The sequence below is a fragment of the Pan troglodytes genome, chromosome 19 (assembly GCF_028858775.2).
Source record: "Pan troglodytes isolate AG18354 chromosome 19, NHGRI_mPanTro3-v2.0_pri, whole genome shotgun sequence".
NCBI classification, from domain to species: domain Eukaryota; kingdom Metazoa; phylum Chordata; class Mammalia; order Primates; family Hominidae; genus Pan; species Pan troglodytes.
The window spans coordinates 17996709-18021890 of record NC_072417.2 but is presented as its reverse complement, the minus strand read 5'-3'; the positions used below and the strand labels follow the sequence as shown (position 1 = coordinate 18021890).

The window sequence follows — 25182 nt, the reverse complement described above, 5'->3', positions numbered from 1 at the left end:
CCAGAGAGCGGGGCTCCTGAGCCAGGCCAGCCCTCCTAGGCTTACCAGCATTGATCTTTTCAGCAATCTGCTCCATGGTGAGCTTCCGGTCAGTCATGTGCTTCCGATCCAGCTCCACCCGCAACAGCCAGGGGGAGATTCGGGCCACATCAAAGTCAGGCATTTCATAGTAGACATTCACCCATTCCTGATCCTCTGCCACCACCGTGCTCTGGGGGTTGGGGTCATAGTAGATGGCTGTGTTGGCAGTCACCTTCCTCAACGTTGTATGCTCCAGACGGCACAGAATATCCTGGGAAGAGACAGAAGTCCATGACACAGGGAACTGAGTAGCTCTAAACGCCTCTTCTAACCCTCCTTATCAAGGGAATCCAAAACCCTTTATTCAAGGGGAAAAGTTCTCCTTTTTTTTCTTTTTTCTTTTTCAGATGGAATCTCGCTCTTGTTGCCCAGGCTGGAGTGCAGTGGCACAATCTCGGCTCACTGCAACCTCTGCCCCCAGGTTCAAGCGATTCTCCTGTCTCAGCCCCAACTAGCAGCTGGGATTACAGGCACACACGACCATGCCCGGCTAATTTTTCTATTTTTAGTAGAGATAGGGTTTCACCACGTTGGCCAGGTTAGTCTTGAACTCCTGACCTCAGGTGATCCACCTGCCTTGGCCTCCCAAAGCGCTGGGATTACAGACATGAGCCACCACACCCAGTTGAGTTCTCCTTCTTTTCTTCCGGCCAAAAAGCCCAGCAGTCCTGATCCCTACCTTGGCTCTCTCAGCATCTCGAGCAGACTGGCCCAACAGGAAGACAGTAAGCGAAGGGGTCTTTGGCTTCTTGGAAATGTTGATGAGCTCCTTAAGTCGGGGCACACCCAGCGTCACATTCTTGGCAGACACACCAGCATAGTGGAAGGTATTCAAGGTCATCTGGGTGGCAGGTTCTCCAAGGGACTGCGCAGCCAGAGCCCCCACCATTTCCCCGGGATGCGCCTAAGAAAAAGCTAGCATCAGACAAAGCCAACGCCTCTCTTTCAGTGAATGAGTACGATGCGGATCTGCATCTGGCTTATCACAGGGCCAGGACTGTAATCTTAAAGGACATGGGTAGATGAGTTCGGAAAAGGCAGACAGACTCTTAACAAAAACAAAACTCTTATTTGATCATCCCCTTCCTCACACAAGAGCTTCCATTTATAAGACGCCATTTGGCACCTGGTATGCAGCACATCCAAAGAAAGCTACTATACCATCTGAGATCCAAATTTTTTCTTTTCTGTTTTTTTTTTTTTTTGAGACGGAGTCTCACCGTCGCCTAGGCTGGAGTGCAGTGGCACAATCTCGGCTCACTGCCAACTTCCGCCTCCCAGGTTCAAGCGATTCTCCTGCCTCAGCCTCCCAAGTAGCTGGAATTACAGACGCGTGCCACCACACCCAGCTAATATTTTTTTGTATCTTTAGTAGAGACGGGGTTTCACCATGTTGGTTAGGCTGGTCTCAAACTCCCGACCTCAGGTGATCCACCCGCCTTGGCCTCCCAAAGTGCTGGGATTACAGGTGTGGGCCTCTTTGCCCGGCCAAGATTCAAATTTCTAAACCTATGTTAAAATTACTCCGTAAATATTCATTTTATAACAGTTAGCTAAATAGGAAGCTCCCCATATGTGTTATGAGATAGTCACATACGAAATTAAACTTAACTGGAATCACAGTATCTAACTTTTTCAGACTAATTTCTTCCATTAAGCAAGTATACATTTAAGGTTCATCACTGGCAAAGACAGAATTTCGTTATGCTGCCCAGGCTGGTCTCAAACTCCTGGGCTCTCGTGAGCCTCCTGCCTCGGCCTCCCAAAGTGTTGAGATTAGAGTTATGAGCCAGTGCATCTGGCTTATCACTGTCTTTTTGTGGCTTGACATATTTTTTTTTTTTTTTTGAGATAGAGTCTCACTCTGTTGCCCAGGCTGAAGTACAGTAGCATGATCTCAGCTCACTATTGCAGCTTCAACCTCCTGGCCTCAGGTATCCTACCACCTCAGCCTCCCAAGTAGCTGGGATTACAGGTGCACTCCACCACACCTGGCTAAATTTTTTGTAGAGATGGGGTTTTGTCATGTTGCCCAAGGGTGGTCTTGAACTTCTGGGCTCAAGCAATCTTCCCACCTCAGCCTCCCAAAGTGCTAGGATTATAGACATCAGCCACTGTGCTTGGCTGTCCGTTACTTTTTTTTTTTGAGATGGTCTCCCTCTGTCGCCCAGGCTGGAGTGCGGTGGTGCAGTCTCAGCTCACTGCAACCTCTGCTGCCTGGGTTCAAGTGATCCTCCTGCCTTACCCTCCCAAGTAGCTGGGATAGCAAGCATGTACCACCACACCTAATTTTTCTATTTTTGGTAGAGTTGGGGGTTTCACCATGTTGGGCAGGCTGCTGGTCTGGAACTCAAGTCATCTACCTGCCTTGGCCTCCCAAAGTGCTGGGATTACAGGCGTGAGCCACCACGTAGGCCCAGCCTGTTCATTACTTTTTATTGCTGAATGATGTTCCCTCGTATGGACATACCACATTTTGCCTATCCATTCATCAGTGGATGGACACTTGTTTTCACTGCTTAGCTACTGTAACACTGATACAAACATTTGTGTATAAATGTTTGTGTGGCCATATGTTTTCTGTTCTCTCGTGTGTGTGTGTGTGTGTGTGTGTGTATAATCTCTCTAGGAATGAAACTGCTGGGCCATATGGTAACTGCTTTAACTTCCTAAAGCAGTTGTACCTTTTCTACTAGCAATGTATGAGGGTTCTAATTTTTCCACATCCTCGTCAACACTTGTTATTATCTGTGTTTTGGATTACAGTCATCCTAGTGCATGTGAAGTGGCACATCACTCTGGTTTCATTTGCATTTCCCTGATGGCTAATGATGTTGAGTATCTTTTCATGCACTTACTGATCATTTACATGAATAGTACTCTTCTTTGGGGAAACATGTTTTTTTTATTATTTATTTATTTATGTATTTTTTAGTAGAGACGGGGTTTCACCGTCTTAGCCAGGATGGTCTCAATCTCCTGACCTCGTGATCTGCCCGCCTCGGCCTCCCAAAGTGCTGGGATTACAGGCGTGAGCCACCGCACCCAGCCTGTTTTTTTATTTTATTACTATTTTTGAGACAGAGTCTCACTCTTGTTGCCCACGCTGGAGTGCAATGGCACTATCTCAGCTGATCGCAACCTCCACCTCCCGGGTTCAAGCGATTCTCCCGCCTCAGCCTCCCGAGTAACTGGGATTACAGGCATGTGCCGACATGCCCGGCTAATTTTGTATTTTTAGTACAGACGGGGTTTCTCCATGTTGATCAGGCTGGTCTCAAACTCCCAACCTCAGGTGATCCACCCGCCTCAGCCTCCCAAAGTGTTAGGATTACAGGCGTGAGCCACCACGCCCAGCCAGAAAACATTTGTTGAAATCCTTTGAGACTTTTTATTGTTGACTTTTTATTGTTATAGTCCTTTATATATTCTTTATGTATGGCCCTTATCAGATGATTTCCAAATATTTTCTCCCATTCTCTGTGTTATCTTTTTACTTTCTTGATAGTGTCCTACGAAGCATTAAGTTTTAAATTTTGATGAAGTCCAATTCATCTATTTTTTCCTTTGGATGCTTATGCTTTTGGTGTCATACCTAAGAATTCACTGCTACGCCACAGTCATGAAGATTTATTCAAGTTTCCTTATAAGAGTTTTATAGTGTTAGCTCTTCAATTTAGGCATTTTGAGAGTTTTTGTACATGGTATGAGGTAGGAATCCAACTTCATTCTCTTGCATGTGGATATCTAGTTGCCCTAGCACCATTTGCTAAAAAGAGTATTCTCACCCCATTTAATTAAATTGGGACTCTTGCAAAAAATCAAGTGACCATAAATGTGAGGGTTTATTTCTGGACTCTCAATTCTACTCTATCAGTCTTTATACGTATCCTCATGACAGAAGCACAGTCTTGTTTACTGTAGCTCTGTAGTAAGTTTTGAAATCAGGGAATGTGAGTTCTCCAAACTTTTGCTACTTTTAAATATTGTTTTGGCTATTCTATATCCCTTGCATTTCCATATGAATTTTAACATCAGCTTAATAAATTTCTGAGAAAAAGCCAGTTGGAATTTTGATAGGGATTATATTGGATCTATAGCTTATTTTAGGAAGTATATTAATATTAACAATATTAATATTAATATTCAACAATATTAAGTCTTCCAATCCATGAATATGAGAGGTCTTTCATTTAGGATTTTTTTTTTTTTTTTTTTTGATACAGTCTCACTCTTGTTGCCCAGGCTGGAGTGCAATGGTGCAATCTCGGGTCACCGCAACCTCCATCCCCGGGTTCAGGTGATTCTCCTGTCTCAGCCTCCAGAGTAGCTGGGATTACAGGCATGTGCCACTATACCCGGCTAATTTTGTAATTTTAGTAAAGGTGGGGTTTCTTCCTGTTGGTAAGGCTGGTCTTGAACTCCTGACCTCAGGTGATCTGCCCACCTCGGCCTCCCAAAGTGCTGGGATTACAGGCATAAGCCACTGCACCCGGCCTCATTTAGGTCTTTTACAATTTCTTTCAGCCATGTTCTATGGTGTTCCCTAATACATTTTTAATTATTTAATTTATAAAAACTGACTTACAGTAAACAGGTTCAGAGGTATGCCTGTAACAGTGCTTTACCCTCTTACTATCCTATAAAATCCTTAAAGCCAGTGAAAGCACATTCCAATATCCATAAATCTTTTTTTCTATTTACTCTCTCCAACTCCCTTTTTGAGACGGAGTCTTGCTCTGTTGCCCAGGCTGGAGTGCAAAGGCGCACTCTTGGCTCACTGCAACCTCTGCCTCCTGTGTTCAAGCGATTCTCCTGCCTCAGCGTCCTGAGTAGCTGGGATTATAGGCACACGCCACCACGCCCGGCTAATTTTTGTATTTCACCCTTGTTTCACCATGTTGGTCAGGCTGGTCTCGAACTCCTGACCTTGTGATCTGCCCGCCTCGGCCTCCCAAAGTGCTGGGATTATAGGTGTGAGCCACCACACCTAGCCCCAATTCCCTATCTTTATCTAAATTAGACCCTGCACACAGCAGAGAGTGTAGAGAAAAAAAAAAAAGAACAATTCTCCTATGTCATATCCCAGTCATGCCACTTACTTCCTATATGACCATCACACAATCCAGTCACTCTCTCCAAGCCTCAGTTTTTGTCTCTGCAACATGGGACTAACAAACCCTCCCCTACTAGGAGTGTATTAAAGCCATGACGGTATAAAGCGATAATGGGCCAAACACAGGACTTGGTAAGGTACAAGCAGTCTCTCCATGAATGAGAGCTATTATTAGGTGGGACAGAACCTACAGAACCTATTCTGTAGGTTGTGGACAGAAGTGGGCTGCTCTTGGAAACCACAGAAGTCAACAGGTAAAAGGAGGAAAAGAAGACTGCTGTGAAGAGCACAACACTCACAATGGCTTGGTTGAACTTGGACTCAATCTCCCCAAGCAGCCAGTCGAAGGCCTCCCCACTGAGCCGAAACTCCTCTGCCATGCGGCGGGAACACAACGTGGACCGCAGGTGGATGTTGAAGAGCAGCGTGGCATTTTCCTGGGCCTGTCGACTTAGTGGGTCATCCCCATTCACAATCACCAGCTTCTTGCTCAATTCCTTGACTCCTGGGGACCAATTAAAGGTGAGGAGATCATTAGACCAGGGCCCAGCAGTCTCCTATCCCCTAGCCTGGCTTGGAGACCCCTAAGCAGGTACTTACCCTCCACCACTTTGATGGGGTGCAGGTCGGAGGGAAGGCGTGGGTTGATGTGGAAGATTTTCTGAGCATTCCAGATCATCCGCAGCAGGTTACAGGGGAGGACGACCTGAGAGAGGGGGAAATGGAGGGAGGGCTGTGTCTGGGGACAGCCATCCAGGGAGGCACATCTCTAGCATCAGCACTTCGACCCACACGCACCTTGCTGTCTCCAGTTGGGAAGATGACCCTGAGCACCTCCCGATCCTCCCGCATCCGCTCAAATTCCCGCTCCAACTCGTTCTGGATGTGTGCGTTGCTCAGCACGTCCTTCACCAGGTCCTCCTGCAGAGTGCGCCGCAGGGCCCTCTCATTGGTATAATCAAAGCGGAACCTGGAAGTGCAAGGGGTAGCTAGTGGACAGGTGGGCTCTGGGACCTTGGTCCCCACAAAACGCACTGTAAGGTTCCCAAAGGTGCACAGCCGACCAGGTACAGTGGTTTGGAGGCAAGAATCCTGGACAGAGAAAAATTCAGGCCCAAGGACTGCCACTGGGACCTGAGTACAGGCCCACCCCTCTGCATCTGCTTTATAATATCAGCAGGGACGAAGTGGGGACCAATCTTAAATCCACCTCCATCCACCACCTCCCCCATGTCACACAGCTGTTTCAGATAGGTGGGGAAAGGATGCTGAAAGGTAAGCTCTAGTGCAAGACACACACCAGGCTATCTTTCTGGAATAGGTATGGGAATCCTACTACTCAGGCCCTGAGCCCCAGGGGCGAGAACCACCCGCCTGCCCGCCTCCTCACTTCTTCTCAAAAGCCTTGTTGGAAGGCTTAAGCGTAGCCAGGTTCTGGAACTCAACGCTCTCGCCTGCCAGGCCGTCTTCGCCGTAGCGCAGCTGCACCACCTGGTTGATGGAGTTCCGCACAGTCGCGTCGTACTTCACCATCACTGACTCCATGGACTTGATCAGCCGCCGCTGGATGTATCCTGGAGGGAAGTAAGGCAAAAAGGGGATGATAAAGCCCAAAGACCCAGGCTGGGGCCTTAACCTACCTGACTGTCAGAAGAGTCAGCTAGTACTCTCTTTGTCTGAGGCCTTTGAATGCAAACTCAGTGTCTACCACTAGACGGACAAAAAGCCCAGCAGGAACCACTCCCATGGGACAGGCTGGCAGAGCCCCGGAAGCTCTGTCCCTGCACTGTGCAATGCTGCACAACAATCCAAACAAGGGTGTTTGCCTACTCTTGAGTCTCTATTCTTTCCACAAGGGCCAGAATTATACCCTGGGAATAGGAGCCTGAGCATTTCCACTCCCCACCTGTTAGGGGTTTCTCAGCCTGCAGCATTCCCTGCTAACAGCCCAAGGAAGACCCCTGAGGAAAGCCTCACCAGTCTCAGCAGTCTTGACAGCCGTGTCAATGAGCCCCTCACGACCCCCCATGGCGTGGAAAAAGAACTCAGTGGGTGTGAGGCCGGCTAGGTAGGAGTTCTCCACAAAGCCACGGCTCTCAGGCCCATAGTCATCCTTGATGAAGTGAGGCAGAGTCCGGTGCTTGAAGCCAAATGGAATCCGCTTGCCCTCGACGTTCTGCTGTCCGACGACAGCAATGACCTGGGAAACAGAAAGGTGGGGTATACTGAATTCCCTCTGCCTTAAGAATAACAGTTCCCAAAATTTCCCCCAACTCCCGTGATCCTCCTGACCCTAATACATACAAACACCTTCCTTCCTCCTCCCAAACTTCACAGCGGCCCCGTATGTGGAAAAACAAGGCTTCTCACCTGGGAGATGTTAATCTTGGAACCTTTAGCTCCGGACACGACCATAGACTTGAAGTTGTTGTATTCAGACAGGGATTTCTGAGCAGAGGAGCCAGTCTTGTCTCGGGCATCGTTAAGAATGCGGTTCACCTGATTCTCAAACGTCTGCCGCAGAGTGTTCCCTGGGGTGGGCTCCAGCTCATTGTTGTGTGCCTTCTCGATGACCTGGAGGCAGAGTTCTCGGTGAGACATCAATCCCTACTCTCTGCCCCTTCCCTCTAACCTTACACTCCCTTTGCTCTTGATGATGCTAACTTCAAAGTCCCTGGAAACCCCTTATTCTGTCTCTGGTGGCCTCCCCTCTTACCTCTATTACGTCCTGCTTGGCCTTCTTAATAGTGTTCTGAATGTCCTGGTAAGTCTTAGAATCAGCAATGGAGTCCCCAATGCCAATAGTATGACCTAGAGACAGGGAAAAGCATCAGCAAACCCCTTTGGACCTCTAAGAAACATGGAATGGAATTATAGCCAAGAGAGTAGAAGCAGGGGGCACCAAATCCAAGGAGGAAAGAAAGGGATGGAAGGACAGTAAGAAGTTAGAGAATTCACAGAGACATCTTGGTACCACGCCTCCATGCTCACCCTCGATGAGGAGCCAGTTGTTAATGACAGTCTGAATGTTGGAGTAGAAGAGGCGAGTGATGTCATGACCCATCTCTAGGTAGGAGATGTGGACCAGGGAGCCAGCTGACGTGCCCAGAGACTTCTTACACAGGATGCCCATGATCAGCTCCCCATTCTCCACCACCACCTAAGTACAAAGCACCCACTCAAGGCCCCTGCTCTGGTCCTGGCTCCCATGCCCGAATTCTGTCCTCACATATCCAGAAGCCAAGCTCTACCTTGGTGTCCCCAGGAGAGATGTGCTTGTAAGGGCCACTGTCTTCATCATCGGGATGGGTGCTGTGGGTACGGATACAATTGATGTGACCAGGTATGATGAGGGAGAAGATTTGCTTGCCTGTCCACAGGGGCCGGGGCTTTAGGATGGCCGGCTGTGGGACCTTCCCGTCCCACGTCGACAGGAACATCAGGAGGTTCATCACTTCACCCTGTAAGACAAAGAGTAAGGCAGACAGAAGTCAGAGTGCAGACCCCACATCTCAGGGATGATAGAGAAATGTTGGGGAGGTTTCCCTGCCCAAGGGAGAAAGCCAGATTTTGGAGGCAAAGATGACAGGAAAAGTTTTTTCCAAACTTTAATATTTTTTTGAGACAGGGTCTTGCTGTTTACCCAGGCTGGAGTGCAATGGTGCAATCAGGGCTCACTGCAACCTCCGCCTCCTGGGGTCAAGCAATTCTCCTGCCACAGACTCTCAAGTAGCTGGGATTACAGGCACCTGCCACCATGTCCGGCTAATTTTTGTATTTTTGGTAGAGACGGGGTTTCTCCATGTTGGCCAGGGTTGTCTCCAACTACTGGCCTCAAATGATGTGCCTGCCTCGGCCTCCCAAAGTACTAGAATTACAGGTGTGAGTCACCATGCCCAGTCCCAAAAACTTTTTTTTTTTTTTTTTGAGACGGAATCTCGCTCTGTCGCCCAGGCTGGAGTGCAGTGGTGTGATGTCGGCTCACTGCAAGCTCCGCCTCCCAAGTTCACGCCATTCTCCTGCCTCAGCCTCCCGAGTAGCTGGGACTACAGGCTCATGCCACTACGCCCGGCTAATTTTTTGTATTTTTCAGTAGAGATGGGGTTTCACCGTGTTAGCCAGGATGGTCTTGATCTCCTGACCTCGTGATCCACCCGCCTCGGCCTCCCAAAGTGCTGGGATTACAGGCGTGAGCCACTGCGCCCGGCCCCAAAAACTTTTAATTAAAAATTCATTGTAATACTGAAATTTTTGTTTTTGTTCTTAACAATAAGCATAAATTTCTTTTAATAATTAGGAAATAAGTGAAGGTTAAAATAGAAAAATAAAATTTTAACAAGGTCTTACTTATTTTTCCCTTTATCTTTCCTTTACAGGCAATACCTGGTATTACATGAAATTTTAAGAAATTAAATGGGGAATTAACGCCTTACACCTTTTTGGCCTGAGTTTTCCTAACCCCCTTTTTGTTCGCCCACCAGAAAAGACAATCTCACAGACCACTGCTGGGTAAGTCAGGAAAAAAAACACAGCTCTTCCTCTCTAGCCTCCACCTTGCACCCCAGAGCCCCACTGCCCACTTAAGCCAGGTTTCCATTTGGACCACACACCCGCTCCAGGAAGACGTCTCTCTTGGTGAATTTGCGCACTGCTGTGAGTGTGTCCTGCACAATACCCATGACAGGCCGATTGCTCTGGGGGGTGACAATCATGCGAGGAACCATGGCCAGCTCCTGGATCTCTGCTCGCGTCTCCAGAGACTGTGGCAGGTGCAAGTTCATCTCATCCCCGTCAAAGTCTGCATTGTACGGAGTTGTCACACTACAGTTAAAGAGAAAAGTCAGGGTTGGGAAGATGTCTGCAGCGAAACCTTGAGGAGCCACCCAGCCTGCCCGCCTCCCACCAATTCCAGCCTGCTTCCCTCAGCCAGGGACTGACCTAAGATTCAAGCGAAAGGTAGACCAGGGGAGAATGCGGACCCGATGCCCCATCATGGACATTTTGTGCAGAGTTGGCTGCCGGTTGAAGATAACAATGTCCCCATCACACATGTGCCGTTCCACCTAGGGAGGTGAGGTAAGGAAAAGGTCTCAGTGAAGGAGGTATCTAAGAATGAAAGGACAATGGACCTAAAGTCCTTTGCAAGTCCGGTGCAGTGGCTCACACCTATAATCCAAGCACTTTGGGAGGCTGAGGCGGGCACGTCACTTAAGGTCAGGAGTTTGAGACCAGCCTGGTCAACATGGTGAAACCCCATCTCTACTGAAAATACAAAAATAAGCTGGGTGTGGTGGCGCGCGCCTGTAATCCTAGCTACTCGGGAGGCTGAGGCAGAAGAATCGCTTGAGCCTGGGAGGTAGAGGTTGCAGTGAGCCAAGATCACAGCACTGCATTCTACACTCCAGCCTGGGCAATAGAGTGAGACTGTCTTCTTTTTTTTTAAAAAAAAAAAAAAAAAAAAAAGTCCTTTGCAAACTGAAAAGAGATGACATCGTGGTGCTAATTCACTTGAAACACTTATTAAACACTCCTCTGGACAAGGCCCTGGGCCAAACACCAGGTCATCAGGGATGAATAATACACAGCATTCACCAATCTCAAGGAACTCAGTCTAGAAGAAAAGCAAGAGAGATTCTGAACATAAAGCCTTCTGCACTGTTCCTCCACGGATCCCTCTTCCCTGCCATATGCAAGTTGCCCCGGGTTTATACCACCCCCACCCTGAATGCCAGAGGCCAACAGCTCCCTGCACACCTGGGCAGCAACACCCTTTAACAAGACAGTCAAGTCTGGATCCCAATGAACGAGACAGACTCAGATGGCCTAACCCAGCCTGCCCTATCTTGGAAAGCTTTCTGCTCAGGTGGCTGAGAGAGGCCCTGGCCTGCTACGTGCCTTATAGCCGGTCTGCAGGTGAAGGTCACTGGGCTTGGGGTGGAAACGCAAGTCAATGCGATCACCATTGTCTCGGATGATGTACTTGGCGCCTGGGTACTGGCTGTTCCCCCTGCGCACTAGTTCTTGAAGTCTAGGAAGGAAAGAGGTGCAATGAACTCAATGCTTCCTAAAATACCCCTGCAGCCACCCTCACCCCAGAGCCCTGAGTGGAAGTTAAACTTCAGAACTTCAATTCCTCCTTGCTCCAAGCCCACGCCCAAGGTAGGAGGAGCAGACTCTCGAAGCCTTGCCACTGAGGCCATGTCTTCCCTAGCCATTCCAGGAAGGGCTTTCCAACGGAGGCACACCTGTCAATGTTGAAGGGGGTGACAATCTCCGCAAAGGTCATGTTGGCAGCAATGGAGCGGGGCACGCCAACCTGGTCAATGGAGAGGTTGGGGTCGGGGGTGATAACAGTACGGGCCGAGAAGTCCACTCTTTTGCCCATCAGGTTCCCTCGCACCCGGCCTTCCTTGCCCTTCAACCGCTGCTTCAGGGACTTGAGGGGACGCCCAGACTTCTGCATGGCCTGTGAGGAAAAAACACAGGGTGGGGGCAATCCAGAAAGTCAGCACTGGGCCCTCTTCCAGAGCTCTGAAGCCTCATGCTAGCCCCCACCCTGGCTCCAATATACAGAGGGGTGGGGAGCATGCTGACTCACACGGGGCAAGCCAGGCAGTTCATTGTCCACCATGGTGGCCACATGGAACTGGAGGAGCTTCACATCCTCTGCAATGACATGGGCCGCTGCACCGTTCTGCTCATTGCGCCGCAGCTGATTGTTGATCTTCACGATGTCAGCCAGTTTGTGAGTCAGGTCATCCTGAGGCAGGAAGTCAGAATCATCATGGTCCAGCCACCACTGCCAGTGCTCGGCAGGAACGTACCAGGCACACAGCACAGCTCTCATCCTCACACCACCCCAGGAGGCAGGACTGCCCACTATCATTTATAGATTCAGAAACACGTTTGTGGCCTTTAACCATGTGAAAGGACTCATTAAAGATCATACAGCTAGTAAGTGGCAGGGGAATTTTCAAACCCAGGTCCATCCATCCATCCCCACCTACAGGGCTTCCTCCCTTTAGACACCTCGCCCTCCAGCTAAGAGGCAGAGCCCTGGAGCCACTGACCTGGTTACGGGCAGAGCCCTGCATCACAACAGCAGGCCGCACGGAGAGCGGGGGCACAGGCAGCACTGTGACAATCATCCACTCTGGCCGTGCATAGCGGGGCTCCATGCCCAGCACAAAACACTCCTCATCTGAGATGCGTTTGAAGATCTCATGCACTCGCTCTGGACTCAGCAGGATCTTCTTCTCCTGAGAGTCCTCATTAACGTGCTTCCATTCCGCATACAGCTCTAGGCCAGAACGCCGGATCCTGGGCTGGTACCGCCCACAGCCACCATGGCCCTTCCAAGGAGAGACAGGGACCATCAGAGCCCAGAGGGTGGGCCATTTCCCTCCACACCAGGCCAGCCCCTCCTGTTTCCTTCCCTTCCAGTTTCCTCCCTCCAGGCCTCTGACCCCTCCTTCCCAAAAGTCTCCGCCAGCCCCAGCCACCTTTTCTTTGGTCAGATCCTCGTCACCCTCAGGTTGTTCCACACCGAACTTGTTGTCCATCTCCTCCCCACCCTCGCATATGTTTTTGCCCTTGCAAAGGTCGTAGACATGTGTGAGCCGCTTCTTGGGCTGTCCCTTGGACTTAGCCAGGATGTCCTTGATCTTTGGGTTGTTCTGGGGACAGGGCAGAGCAGGGTCAGTTGAAGCTGTCCCCCTGCCCCCTACCAAGCACCCCCCCCCCCCAGACCAGAGCCTGTTCCCCACTCACAGAGTCCACAAGCAGTTTGGAGCAGAAGAAGCAGACACAGCGCAAAACTTTCATTGTCTTCACCAGGAAGCCCACGTGAAACACAGGCTTGGCCAGTTCAATGTGGCCAAAGTGGCCAGGACACTCTGTCATGTTTCCTGTGGGACACACACCCAGTGCTTTCCTCCCAGCTCCCACTCATCTCAGAGGCCTCCAGGTGTCGACCGTCAGCCCTAGTTTTGAGGACCCAACCCACCTCCCCTTTGGGATCCCACCTGGCCCCCCAGCACTTACCTGCACATGTTTGGCAGCGGCCAGTCCGCTCAATCACCCCCTGCCTCGGGTCCATCAGCCCCCCAAGCTTGGGGCGGCCTCCCTCAGTCGTCTCTGGGTATTTGATGCCACCCTCCGTCACAGACATTCGCTTCTGCAAAGAAAGAAAGGCCAACAACTGAACAGCGTTCCTAGTTTCTAGCCTTTGTGGCTGGGGAGCTCTGGACTAAGGTCTGGGAAAACCCTGAACTACTTACAGAAGAACTAAGTTTAGCCTGGAGTGAGGGGAATGGGGGATTGGTGTGTGTACACTTCTGAAAAGGCCAAAGTTGAATATCCCAAGTCAGAGGCTTATTCCAGTCACTGAGGCAGGAAAAGCACTCACACTAGATAATGGTCGATCCTGGGTTCCATACAAATCACCTGCTACTGGGACATGAACCCCAGACTTCCATCTGGGTTGAATTCTAGGTCTCTGACATCCATAGGATTTAGCCACAAAAAGAAATCAAAGTTGCTTCAGGAAAAACAAAAAAACAAAACAATGCTTTATTTGTTCCTCCCAAGCAGAAATCAAGCTCATGAATCTGAGATCCTGGCAGAAGCCTCTCTGTACCTGTACCCTTGCCATGACAGCCCAGGTGTTCTGCACCAAGATATGCCCCGCCAACTCAAGCCCCTGATAAGAAACGAGGCACTCAGAGATGCAGTCCTGTTTCTTTTCCCTCATCTTTGTCATGCCCTCCTTTCTCAAGGCCTGAACTGCTTGAACCCTTTCGTGTCCAGATGGAGATTTTATTATTGGTTTTGTTTTGTTTTGAGATGGAGTCTCGCTCTGTCGCCAGGCTGGAGTGCAGTGGCGCAATCTCAGCTCACTGCAACCTCTGCCTCCTGGGTTCAACCGATTCTCCTGCCTCAGCCTCCCAAGTAGCTGGGACTACAGGTGAGCGCCACCACATCGAGCTAATTTTTGTATTTTTAGTAGAGACAGGGTTTCACCAGGTTGGCCAGGATGGTCTCTTGACCTCATGGTCCACCCGCCTCAGCCTCCCAAAGTACTGGGATTACAGGCGTGAGCCACCGCGCCAGGCCAGAGATTTTATTAAAAGACTGGAGAAACAGGTGCTAGAAAAACAGGTTGGTGGAAATGATTTGAAGCAAAAGTGAATAGCTGGAATCCCAAGAAAGGAAGAGCCAGGACTTGATGGGGACATTTCAATGAAGGAAAGGAGGAAACAGAAGAACTCAGAAGTAGATGGGCCGGGTGCGGTGGCTCACACCCGTAATCCCTGCACTTTGGGAGGCTGAGACGGGTGGATCACCTGAGGTCAGGAGTTTGAGACCAGCCTGGCCAACATAGTGAAACCCCATCTCTACTAAAAATACAAAAAAATTAGCTGGGTGTGGTGATGGGCACCTGTAATCCCAGCTACTCAGGAGGCTGAGGCAGGAGAATCACTCGAACCCAGGAGGCGGAGGTTGCAGTGAGCTGAGATCGCACCACTGCACTTCAGCCTGAGTGACAGAGCAAGACTCCGTCTCAAAAAAAAAAAAAAATTGTAATGCTATTGTACACTTAGACTTAGTAGACTACAGCATAGTACGAATGTAACATATGCACAATGGCAACCAAAAAACTCCATGTGACTTGCTTTATTGCGGTGGGCTGGAACCAAACTCACAGTATCTCCAAGGTATGCTTGGATACTCATTCTCAACTCTCTAATTCCAGGCCTTACTTTTCTTCTGGACTTTGGGTTCACGTATGTAACTACCTACTGAACTCCCTGCAAACATCCCGCCAAAAAATCAAATTAAACATGTTTAAAAGCAAACTCCCTTTTCCACAAAAGCTTCTCTTTTTCCTTTAGTCTCTATCCCAGATTCAGAAACCTATGCTTACCTTTCCTTACCTTCAAGCACAAAACAGTCCAAAGAACATGGACTTAGCTGTCGGGCACCCTTGCTTTGGAATTCTGCCTGTATTACTTATGAACTATGTAACCATTAAGGACTTAATTAGCTTGCTTAAGTCCAGGATGTAATTGGCGCTTTATGAATGGACATTATTATTATTCAGTCATTCACCAGGTACTGGTCACTTTTACCTCCCTTTTTTTTTTTTTTAAGAAGTCTTGCTCTGTCACCCAGGCTGGAGTGCAGTGGCGGGAATCTCAGCTGGGTTTACACACATAAGCCACCACGCCTGGCCTCCTAAGTGTTTCTTGAATCTTGCCTCTCTTCTCCATCCCCACCACCACTGCCCTAGTTCAGGCCCTTCCTTTGTAGTCTACAACAGAGCGTTCCTATGGGTCACCAGCCTGTCTCTCTCCAATCCTTCTACATTACAACTGGGGTGCTCATTCTAAAATAAAAATGTGTGCTAAAAATAAATAAAATAAAAATTAATAATAAAATAAAAATGTAATCATTCATACCCTCTTGTCCTCAGACTGACATCCAAACTCAGCAGGACAGCTTCCCAAAAGGATTTTATGATGTTCTCAACCTTCGTTTCCGTGATGCTCCACACCTTCCTGTTCACTCCTCAGTAACAATTCCCTGGAGTCGCCTATCACATCCAGCGCAACACGTGCTGCGTTCCTCTGGGGTTTTCTATATGCTAGTGCCTCTCTGCTTGGAATGCTCTTCCCACTGCAAAACTCCTATTTCAAGACTCGGCTCAGGCACTGCTTCCTCCAGGAAGCCTTTCCACAGCCTCCCCAAAGTAGACAGGCACCCCTCCTCTGTGCTTCCACAGCCCTCTATCACTGCACATACAACAATGCAATAAAATGAACTACAGGGGTCTGTCTTCCCTATAACTATAAGCACCTCTCAGGCAGGCAGAATGCCTCAACCATCCTGAATCTCATGTGCCTGCCTGAAACATGGTGGGCTCCTAACAAATGTCTGTTAAATTGACCTACTGCTTAGGACTCTCCACTGGAGGGAGGTACCCTCAAAAAACTTGGAAAAAGAGAGGTTACCCTCTGACAGTCAAACCAGTAATCCCCTCATAATAGGTCTGATTGGCCACTGCTGGGTAGAAACCAAAATGGTCTACAGATGCAAAGCTGAAGAAGTTCTGCACACCTCTCAGCCTCAGACAGGTTCAAAACTCTCATCAACATGACCTGATGAAATCTCAGGGAGACAGTCCTCATGGATGACTACCTTTGCAAAGCTGGAACCTCATCAGCTGCATTGTGTCTGGTGAGAAACATGAAGGGGATTTGCTCACCTTGAATGAGACCAAAAAAAGCGCAAACAGTTACGTATCTGGCCTCCAGAACAGACACTGCAGAGGGGCCTAAGAGAAATCAGGCTCAACATTTTCAACCTCTTTCTGCTCAAAGTCTATGCCGACCAAGCCAACCACCCTTCTAATGACTAATTCTGCTTTCAGGCTTTCTGAGACCAGGTCAGGGGGTGTCCTAGACAGCAGACACGCATATCCTTGTTAATGAGAAGAGCTATCCCTCCACCACCAAGTTCACGAACTCTCATTTTTTATTTTATTTTTCCTTTTTGAGACAGGGTCTTGCTCTGTCACCCCGGCTGGAGTGCAGTGGCACAATCTCGGCTCACTGCCACCTCTGCCTCTCAGGTTCAAGTGATTCTTGTGCCTCAGCCTCCCAAGTAGCTGGAATTACAGGTGCTCACCACACTTGGCTAATTTTTGTATTTTTAGTAGAGACAGGGTTTCACCATGTTGGCCAGGATGGTCTCAAACTCCTGGCCTCAAGTGATCCACTCACCTTAGCCTCCCAAAGTGTTGGGATTACAGTCGTGAGCCACCGCACCAGGCCTCAAACTGTCATTTTAAATTAGCCCCCAACCCTTCGGCCAACACTGGTTCTCACTGCCTACAGGATAAAGGTTAAACACTTGAGGGGGTGGCCAGTCAGGCTGGGTTCTCTTTGGGTTCTGCCCCTGAGGCCACAAAACAAAAGGGCTGTCATTGAATCTCAGTAAATACTCGTTCTCTTTCCTCTGCTTTAGCAAAGCTAACAAGGTCCTTATTACAATTTGGCTTCAAGTTGCTTTTACAGCTTTATTTGGTACCACATTCTCCTACCCACCTCCCACATTTATGTTCTAAATACAATAGATTTCTCAAATTTCCTTTTGCTTCACACACCCCCTTGGGAGTAAACTTCTATTTATTCTTTAAGACCCAGTTCAGAGGTCACCTCCTTATGAAGTCTTCTCTAACTCTTCCTAGTCTTATGCACACCCCAGCAAGGTTCTCAGCCCAATTTTAATTACTTGGTGACACATCTGTCTCTCTCATTGGACTGTAATCCTTGAGGGCAAGGGTCTTGTTTTCTCTTCATATCCTCAGCACCTAGCACAGTAACCAACATATGGTTGAGGCTCAGTAACTATTTGCTGCATACATAGGAAATCCCTCACAAGATTATAAGTAACTTGAAAACAAGGATCATCTTCTGACTCATCAATGTAGCCCACACTCTACCTAAAAGAGTAGATTACTGACCAGGCGCAGTGGCTCAAGCCTGTAATCCCAGCACTTTGGGAGGCCAATGCAGGCAGATCACCTGAGGTCAGGAGTTCGAGACCAGCCTGGCCAACATGCTAAAACCCTGTCTCTAATAAAAATACAAAAACTAGGCCGGGTGCGGTGGCTCATGCCTGTAATCCCAGCACTTTGGGAGGCCAAGGTGGGTGGATCACAAGGTCAGGAGTTCGAGACCAGTCTGGACAACACAGTAAAATCCCGTCTCTACTAAAAATACAAAAAAGAAATTAGCTGGGTGTGGTGGCGTGCTCCTGTAGTTCCTGCTACTCGGGAGGCTGAGGCAGAAGAATCGCTTGAATCCAGGAGGCAGAGGTTGCAGTGAGCACAGACTGGTGCCACTATACTCCAGCCTGGGCAACAAAGCTGGAGTCCATATCAAAAAAAAAAAAAAGAACAGATTACTGCTTTAAATCCTTATTTAAATAAGTCAGGGTATAAATAAGTTATGCATTCCATGGTAGACAGTTGTTTTTAATGAATAGGGGTCAACTACTGCGAAGGAAATCCAGCACCCTCTTTCCCCAAAATTTTGTGCACACGCTGGTACAAAGCTCTAGTACCAACCCGCCTTGTAACCTTCCCCTCACCTAGCAACATCTAAATCCATCTTCTAACAGCAAGGACAACAGCTCTATCTCAAAGCCAATTCAAAGAGCCCTCTGTACCTCCATACACTCTGACCCCTAAGACTTCTGTAAAACATTTTAGGCTAAAATACCACCTGTTTCACAACAAGAGGTCCCTTACTCACCCTCACCCATCCTTCTACCCAAAATTGAACCACCTGTTGCTCCCTCAAAATACAGACATCGTATAAACCGCAAGACATGCAGAGCACTATCGAAGCCCAACAATCCTACACCCCAGAGATGACTCTGGTAGAGCTTTGTCAACAGTGTCCCATACTTTTATTTGTTGTTATTATTCCATCTTGGGTCAGTACAACCTCCGCCTACCAGGTTCAAGTGATTCATATGCCTCAGCCTCCCAAGTAGCTGGGATTACAGGCACCCACGACTACTACACCCAGCTAATCTTTATATTTTTAGTACAGACGGGGTTTCACTAGGCTGGACAGGATGGTCTTGAACTCTTGACCCTCGGGGATTTGCCCACCTTGGCCTCCCGAAGTGCTGAGATTACAGGAGCGAGCCACCGTGCTCAGCCCATTTGTTATTATTATTTTTTAATTGAGATAGGGTCTTGCTGTGTTGCCCAGGCTGGTCCTGAACTCCTGGCCTCAAGTGATCCTCCTGCCTCAGGCTCCCAAAGTGCTGGGATTACAGGCATGAGCCACGGCATGCATTTTTTTTTTCATGCTTTAAAAAAAACATAAATACGTTCCCACTTTAACATAAGGCCTTCACTCTGCATACTTTTGAGTAATTTTTTCATTTATCCATAGATTCCCTAACATTATCAACAGCCCACAGTGCCCTTACCATTTCAGTAACTCTCACAGCACTTACTAGGTCAAAAGAGAGCCACAGCCGAGCGCGGTGGCTCACACCTGTAATCCCAGCACTTTGGGAGGCCAAGGTGGGCAGATCACTTGAGGTCAGAAGTTTGAGACCGGTCTGGCCAATGTGGCGAAACCCTGTCTCTACCAAAAATACAAAAATTGCCGGGCATGGTGGGGGATGCCTGTGATCCCAGCTGCTTGAGAGGCTGAGGGAGGAGAGTAGCTTGAACCCAGGAGGCAGAGGTTACAGTGAGCTGAAATCTCACCTCTGCATTCCAGCCTAGGCAACAGAGCAAGACTCCATCTTTCAAAGACAAGACAGCAATTTATTAAGCACCTAGACCCAAACAACTTAAGCATTTATGTCCTAGGAACTTACTAGCCATTTGAGAAAATACACACAAGTTGAAAATACTATTAATATATTAAAACAAAATAACATTTTTATTTCTTTACCAAATAACCATCTCACTCACTTATGGCACCTGTTAGGCACTGCACCTCTCAAACCCTGGAATCAGACTAAACAGCACCACCTTTATTTCTTCTACAAACTGATTTTTGCCTGTACTTAGCAACTGCTAAAAACCCAGTTTCACAAAAATATGACATTATAGAAAGGGATTTGGCACCATCTAATGTTGAAACAGAACTACCAGGAACTAGGAGTTCCAGGGTATCTGACAAATGTACCTGTGTTTCTCTTGGAAATTTAAAATACCTCACTGTGCCCACCATGTGCCACAGTGTCTCAGGGCATCAGCACAGTGTGGGACCCTATTGGGAAGTTCCTCTCTTACATTGTAAGAATACACCCTAAGTTATTCAACAGGATTCCTATTAGTAAATACCGAGTAATTTATAATTGTCACTTTCAAACAATATTGCAATAAAAGTTCTTCTACATTATCTATGCATATTTGCCTAATTATTTCATTCACTTGTTTATTCAACTAATTTTTATTACATGTCTATCATGTGCCAGGCACTACCTGAGATACTAAGGGAACATGAATAACACAGACAAAGTCCCTCATGAAATTCATTCTCTAGCAAGGAAGCAAGAAACAGAAAAACTAATCCTTTCTGGAGTGACAGGCTGTGAAGGAAAATATAGCAGAGAATGATCAGAGAAAACAAGGGCAGGGCGGGGGATGCTATTTAAACAGAGTGGTCAGGGAAGCGCTCCTAAAGATATGACATCGGCCAGGCGCAGTGGCTCATGCCTGGAATCCCAGCACTTTGGGAGGCAGAGGAGGGGGATCGCTTGAGCCCAGTTCACCAGCCTGGGTAACATAGTGAGAACCCATCTCTACAACAAATTTAAAAATTAGGCATGGTGGTATGAGCCTGTTGTCCCAGCTACTGAGGTGGGGGTTAGGGGTCTGTCTGAGGTGGGAGCTTTTTTTTTTTTTTTTTGAGACGGAGTCTCGCTCTGTTGCCCAGGCTGGAATGCAGGGGCGCAATCTCGGCTCACTGCAAGCTCCACCTCCCGGGTTCACGCCATTCTCCGGCCTCAGCCTCCCAGGTAGCTGGGACTACAGGCGCCTGCCACCACGCCCTGCTAATTTTTTGTATTTTTAGGGGAGACGGGGTTTCACCGTGTTAGCCAGGACGGTCTCGATCTCCTGACCTCGTGATCCGCCCGCCTCAGCCTCCCAAAGTGCTGGGATTACAGGTGTGAGCCACCGCGCCTGCCTTTTTTTTTTTTTGAGACATAGTCTCACTCCGTCACGCAGGCTGGAGTGCAATGGCACAGTATCGGCTCACTGCAACCTCCACCTCCCAGGTTAAAGCGATTCTCCTACCTCAGCTTCCCTAGTAGCTGGGACTACAGGGGCGTGCCACCACACCTAGCTGATTTTTGTATTTTTAGTAAAGACAGAGTTTCACTATTTTGGCCAGGCTGGTCTCAAACTCCTGACCTCGTTATCTGCCCACCTTGGCCTCCCAAAGTGCTGGGATTACAGACGTGATTGAGCCTGGCCAGAGAGCATCTTTTGAGCCCAAGAGGCTGCAGTGAGCTGTGATCGAGCCACTGCACTCCAGCCTGGGGGACAGAGGGAGACCCTATGTCCAAAAAAAAAAAAAAAAGATATGCCATTTCAACACAGAACATACAGACATAAAGGAACAGGCATGCAGAGCAGAGGTCTGAGCAATGTTGTTCCAAGCAGGAGGAATAGTGAATAATAAAGTCCTTGAGGTGGGAATAAGCTTGCAGTGTTAGAGGAGCAAGCAGTCAGCGTGGTTCAAGAAAAGCAAAGAGGAGACTAGTAATGAGATGGAGAAGCAAGCAGGAGCCAGATAAAACAGCACTTTATAGGTCAGAGTAAGGAGTCCTGAAACCTCTGGAAAGGATTCTATGAAGGGAAGGGATGAAGAGATCTCTCTAGCCTGTTCTAGCTGTTCTTACAAACTGTAGGAAGACCAATTAGGGCTCTATAGCACCCCACAGGAAAGATGACAGTAGGGTGGAATATGGTGGGACATGGTGGTGGAGATGGTCATAAATGGCTGGATTCCAGGCATATTTTGAAAGGTAGAACTGACACTCTGGCAGATGGACTAAGTGGAGATTGTGAGAAAGAGAATCAAAGATGGCTTTTAGATTTTCGGCCTAAGCAAATGGATGAATGGAGAAACTATTTAATGAACCATGCAAGACTGGGAAAGGGGCATCATTGAGGGGAGAATTAAGCTTTTTTAACCTAAGGATGAATTTTTATAAGTGGTAATGCTTGATCAAATGATTTACATATTAAAAGGTTGATAAAATTGTTAGACCAGAGGCCGGGCATGGTGGCTCATGCCTGTAATCCCAGCACTTAGGGAGGCCAAGGCGGGCGGGTCCTCTGAGGTCAGGAGTTCAAGACCAGCCTGGGCAACACGGCAAAACCCCATCTCTACTAAAATACAAAAATAGCCAGGCATCGTGGCACATGCCTGTAATCCCAGCTACTTGGGAGGCTAAGGCAGGAGAATCGCTTGAACCCGAGAGGTGGAGGTTGCAGTGTGCCAAGATCGTGCCACTGCACTCCAGTCTGGGCAACAAGAGTGAGATTCCATCTCGAAAAAAAAAAAATTGTCAGACCATCCTCCAAAAAGGTTATACCAATCTATCTTTCTACCAACAATGTATAAGCATGTCTATTTCCCAATATTTTTGCCAGCAGGGAAAAAAAATCAGATGAGAAATAATTTTATTTTAATCTGGATTTTTTTTATTAGAAAGTCTACTCTTTGTTGGCCATTTGCACTATTTCTGTGAACTGCCTATTCATCTCCTTTACCCATTTTTCTAGTAGATAGGTACTTTCCTTACTGATTTGTAAGTGTTCCTTGTACATCAATAAATTTAACCTTCTCTGCGTAATTGCAAATACTGTTTCCTGATCTGTTTTTCAGCTTTGCCACAGTGCCTCTATAAACAGAAGTGGCTCTTATTTTTATGTAGTGAAATCTGCCTTGGTCTTCCTTATATATAACGTTTAGCTCATTTTAGGCACTCCATAAAATTTGCCTATAATTAATTCACTACTATTAAGGACTTCTGTCTCTGGTATCAGCCCTGCAAAAGCCTTCTATTTTTTTTCTAGTGCTTTATGGGTTTTTTTAGGTTTAAGTCTTTAACTTCATCTGGAACTGATTCTGTGGTATGGTGTGAGGTCAGGACGTTCTGACTCCTGACATAGCTGAACTTTCTCCCAGCAAAAATGGTCTCTATCCACAAACAGCCACTTAACTCCATTCTTTCCAGCCAGTGGGCTCCTCTACTTAGCGCCACAAGGGAAAAAGTCCAAGTCACCAATAGCTCTCCCCTAGGGCTGCCCTCCTCTCTCTGGTCTCTCCTCCTCTCGCATCAGTTCTTCATAGAGCAACTACAGCAGTAGTTTTTTCAAATGTGGTGTCACTCTGTTTATAATTGTCAACGACTACCTACTGAAAATGGAATTAAGTCCTGACTCCTTACCATAATATACAATATCCCATGCTTCTCCAGCCTATTTCTGTAACACTCTTCTCTCATCCACTAAACCTCAGCCACACCGGCCGCCTTTCACCCTGTAGGACAAGCCCAAGTTCATTTCTCCCTCAGGCCCTTTGCACTTGCTATTTCCTCTGCCGGAAAAGCTCTCGCCATCCAAACTATGGCTTCGACGACTGGCTGCCTCTCATCATTTGGGTAATGTCTTCTAAGACAGGCCTTCCCAGACCCTGACACCATCCCATCTAAAGTAGCCCCACCTCGACGGGCGCGGTAGCTCACGCCTGTAATCCCAGCACTTTGAGGCCGAGGCGGGTGGATCACCTGAAGTCAGGAGTTCAGCCATTGCACTCTGGCCTGGGGAACAAGAACGAAACTCCGTCTCAAAAAAAAAAAAAAAAAAAAAAAAAGACGGGGGAGAATCACCTCAGGGCAGGCGTTCGAGACCAGCCTGGCCAACATGGCGAAACCCCTCCTCTACTAAAAATACAAAAATTAGCGAGGCATGGTGGCGCATGCCTGTAATCCCAGCTACTCAGGAGGCTAAGGCAGGAGAATCGCTTGAACCCGGGAGGCGGAGATTGCAGTGAGCCGAGATCGTGCCATTGCACACCAGCCTGGGCGACAGAGCAAGACTCCGTCTCAAAAAATAAAATAAAATAAAAATAAAAAAATAAAGTAGCCCCAGCTCAGTGACTCTCCATGGGATTACCCCTTTTCACTCTATTCGAGACAACTGCCATTAACTGAATTATCTCGTTCATTCATTGTATTCATGTTTACTGCTTGCCCTTTCCCACAGACAGTGCTCTTGAAGGTAGGGTCCTGGTCTGTCGTGTACACCTCTGTAACCCGAGTCTCCTGTGTCTTCAACACAGCAGGTGCTCAGTTAACATTTGTATTACAGAAGAGGAGGAAGCTACCCGGGTTTGGCTTCTTAACCAAACTTGTAAAGACTCCCTAGGATTCGTCTGATCGCCTTTAACGTCGGTAATTCTGGAGTGTGAAATCAGTCATCCTTCTCTCCCTCCTTCTCACTCTCCAGCCAGCCCCCCATCTCGGACGAAGCGCTAAGCCTGCTCAACTCTTTGCAAAATATAACTCTGGGAGGCCCGAGACTGGCGCCTACACGGCCTTGGCGCTGCTGAGCCATGCTCCTGGCCCGTCACCCATAAGCAGCGAGAAAGCGCCAAGTTTCCGCAGCCCCCGTCCGGCCCCGCCCGCCAGGGGAGGAGGGAGGAAGGGGAGGACAGAGCCGCTTACCAGTTCATCCGGACTCAGGACTCCGAACTGGACTCTCTTGATGGTGCGCAGCGGGCATGCGCTGTCCCCCGAGGGGGGGCCACCCCCGTGCATGGCGGAGGCAGGCGCGCTGCGCAGGCGCAAACCTCACTACAAAAAGCCTGCGCCGCCTCCGCCTAGGTGCTCAGACCTCGTCAGGGCGGCCACCGGGAAGGACCTCCCCGAGTTGGGAGGAAAAAGCCGGAGGAGGGGAAGGTGGGGGAGGGAAGGAGGCGGGGAAATAAGGAGCGAAAGGAGCCCTTCTTTCCCTTACCGGAAATTTTTCAGCTCCCAAAAAGGAAAAAAAAAGAAGGGGAAAGGAAAAGGTTTTTGGGGGAGGAAGAAGAAAAAGGGTAACGAATAAATAAGTAACCGGGCTCCTGAACGGCAGAGGTTACGGCAGTTTGTCGCTCCCCCTTCCGGGAGCCGCCTTCTTCTCCAACCGTCCCGGCCGCGCTCTCGGCGCTTCTGAGCAGCGAACTCGCTGAACGACGCTTCTTATAGATTCGCCCTCGCGTCCCCGCCCCTTCCTTTCCCGCCCTCCCTTGCGCTACGGGGCCGCCTGCGCAGGCCCGCAAGGGGTGCGAGCCAGCGTCGTGGGTCAACCCGCCGCTCGCTGGTTGGGCGATCTTTTGAAGTGACAGGGAGAGAAGAATTTTTTTCTTTAATCCCACCGCCTCTCCTCG

The 25182-nt window shown here is 48.5% G+C and overlaps 1 protein-coding gene across 2 annotated transcripts in view; it reads right to left on the bottom strand.

The window, feature by feature from the left end:
* Positions 1 to 25084, bottom strand: part of POLR2A (RNA polymerase II subunit A) — a 30460-nt gene extending 5376 nt beyond the window's left edge. Inside the window, exons 1-21 of one of the 2 annotated variants that reach the window (XM_016931455.4) lie at positions 24479 to 25084; positions 13241 to 13373; positions 12968 to 13104; positions 12700 to 12873; positions 12268 to 12549; positions 11796 to 11957; positions 11443 to 11663; positions 11093 to 11225; positions 10136 to 10260; positions 9808 to 10018; positions 8449 to 8658; positions 8189 to 8357; positions 7914 to 8008; positions 7568 to 7771; positions 7175 to 7397; positions 6588 to 6771; positions 5996 to 6167; positions 5798 to 5903; positions 5497 to 5702; positions 761 to 985; positions 46 to 292 (exon numbers count right to left, since the gene is read on the bottom strand). In XM_016931455.4, coding sequence (XP_016786944.1) covers positions 46 to 292; positions 761 to 985; positions 5497 to 5702; positions 5798 to 5903; positions 5996 to 6167; positions 6588 to 6771; positions 7175 to 7397; positions 7568 to 7771; positions 7914 to 8008; positions 8189 to 8357; positions 8449 to 8658; positions 9808 to 10018; positions 10136 to 10260; positions 11093 to 11225; positions 11443 to 11663; positions 11796 to 11957; positions 12268 to 12549; positions 12700 to 12873; positions 12968 to 13104; positions 13241 to 13373; positions 24479 to 24571 — 3712 coding nt within the window. In that variant the 5' untranslated portion in view covers positions 24572 to 25084. Of the gene's footprint in view, positions 1 to 45; positions 293 to 760; positions 986 to 5496; positions 5703 to 5797; positions 5904 to 5995; positions 6168 to 6587; positions 6772 to 7174; positions 7398 to 7567; positions 7772 to 7913; positions 8009 to 8188; positions 8358 to 8448; positions 8659 to 9807; positions 10019 to 10135; positions 10261 to 11092; positions 11226 to 11442; positions 11664 to 11795; positions 11958 to 12267; positions 12550 to 12699; positions 12874 to 12967; positions 13105 to 13240; positions 13374 to 15657; positions 15886 to 24478 lie in introns of those variants that run through there. The other variant, XM_024350211.3, reaches the window with a different exon arrangement.
* Between the last annotated feature and the right edge of the window lie 98 nt (positions 25085 to 25182).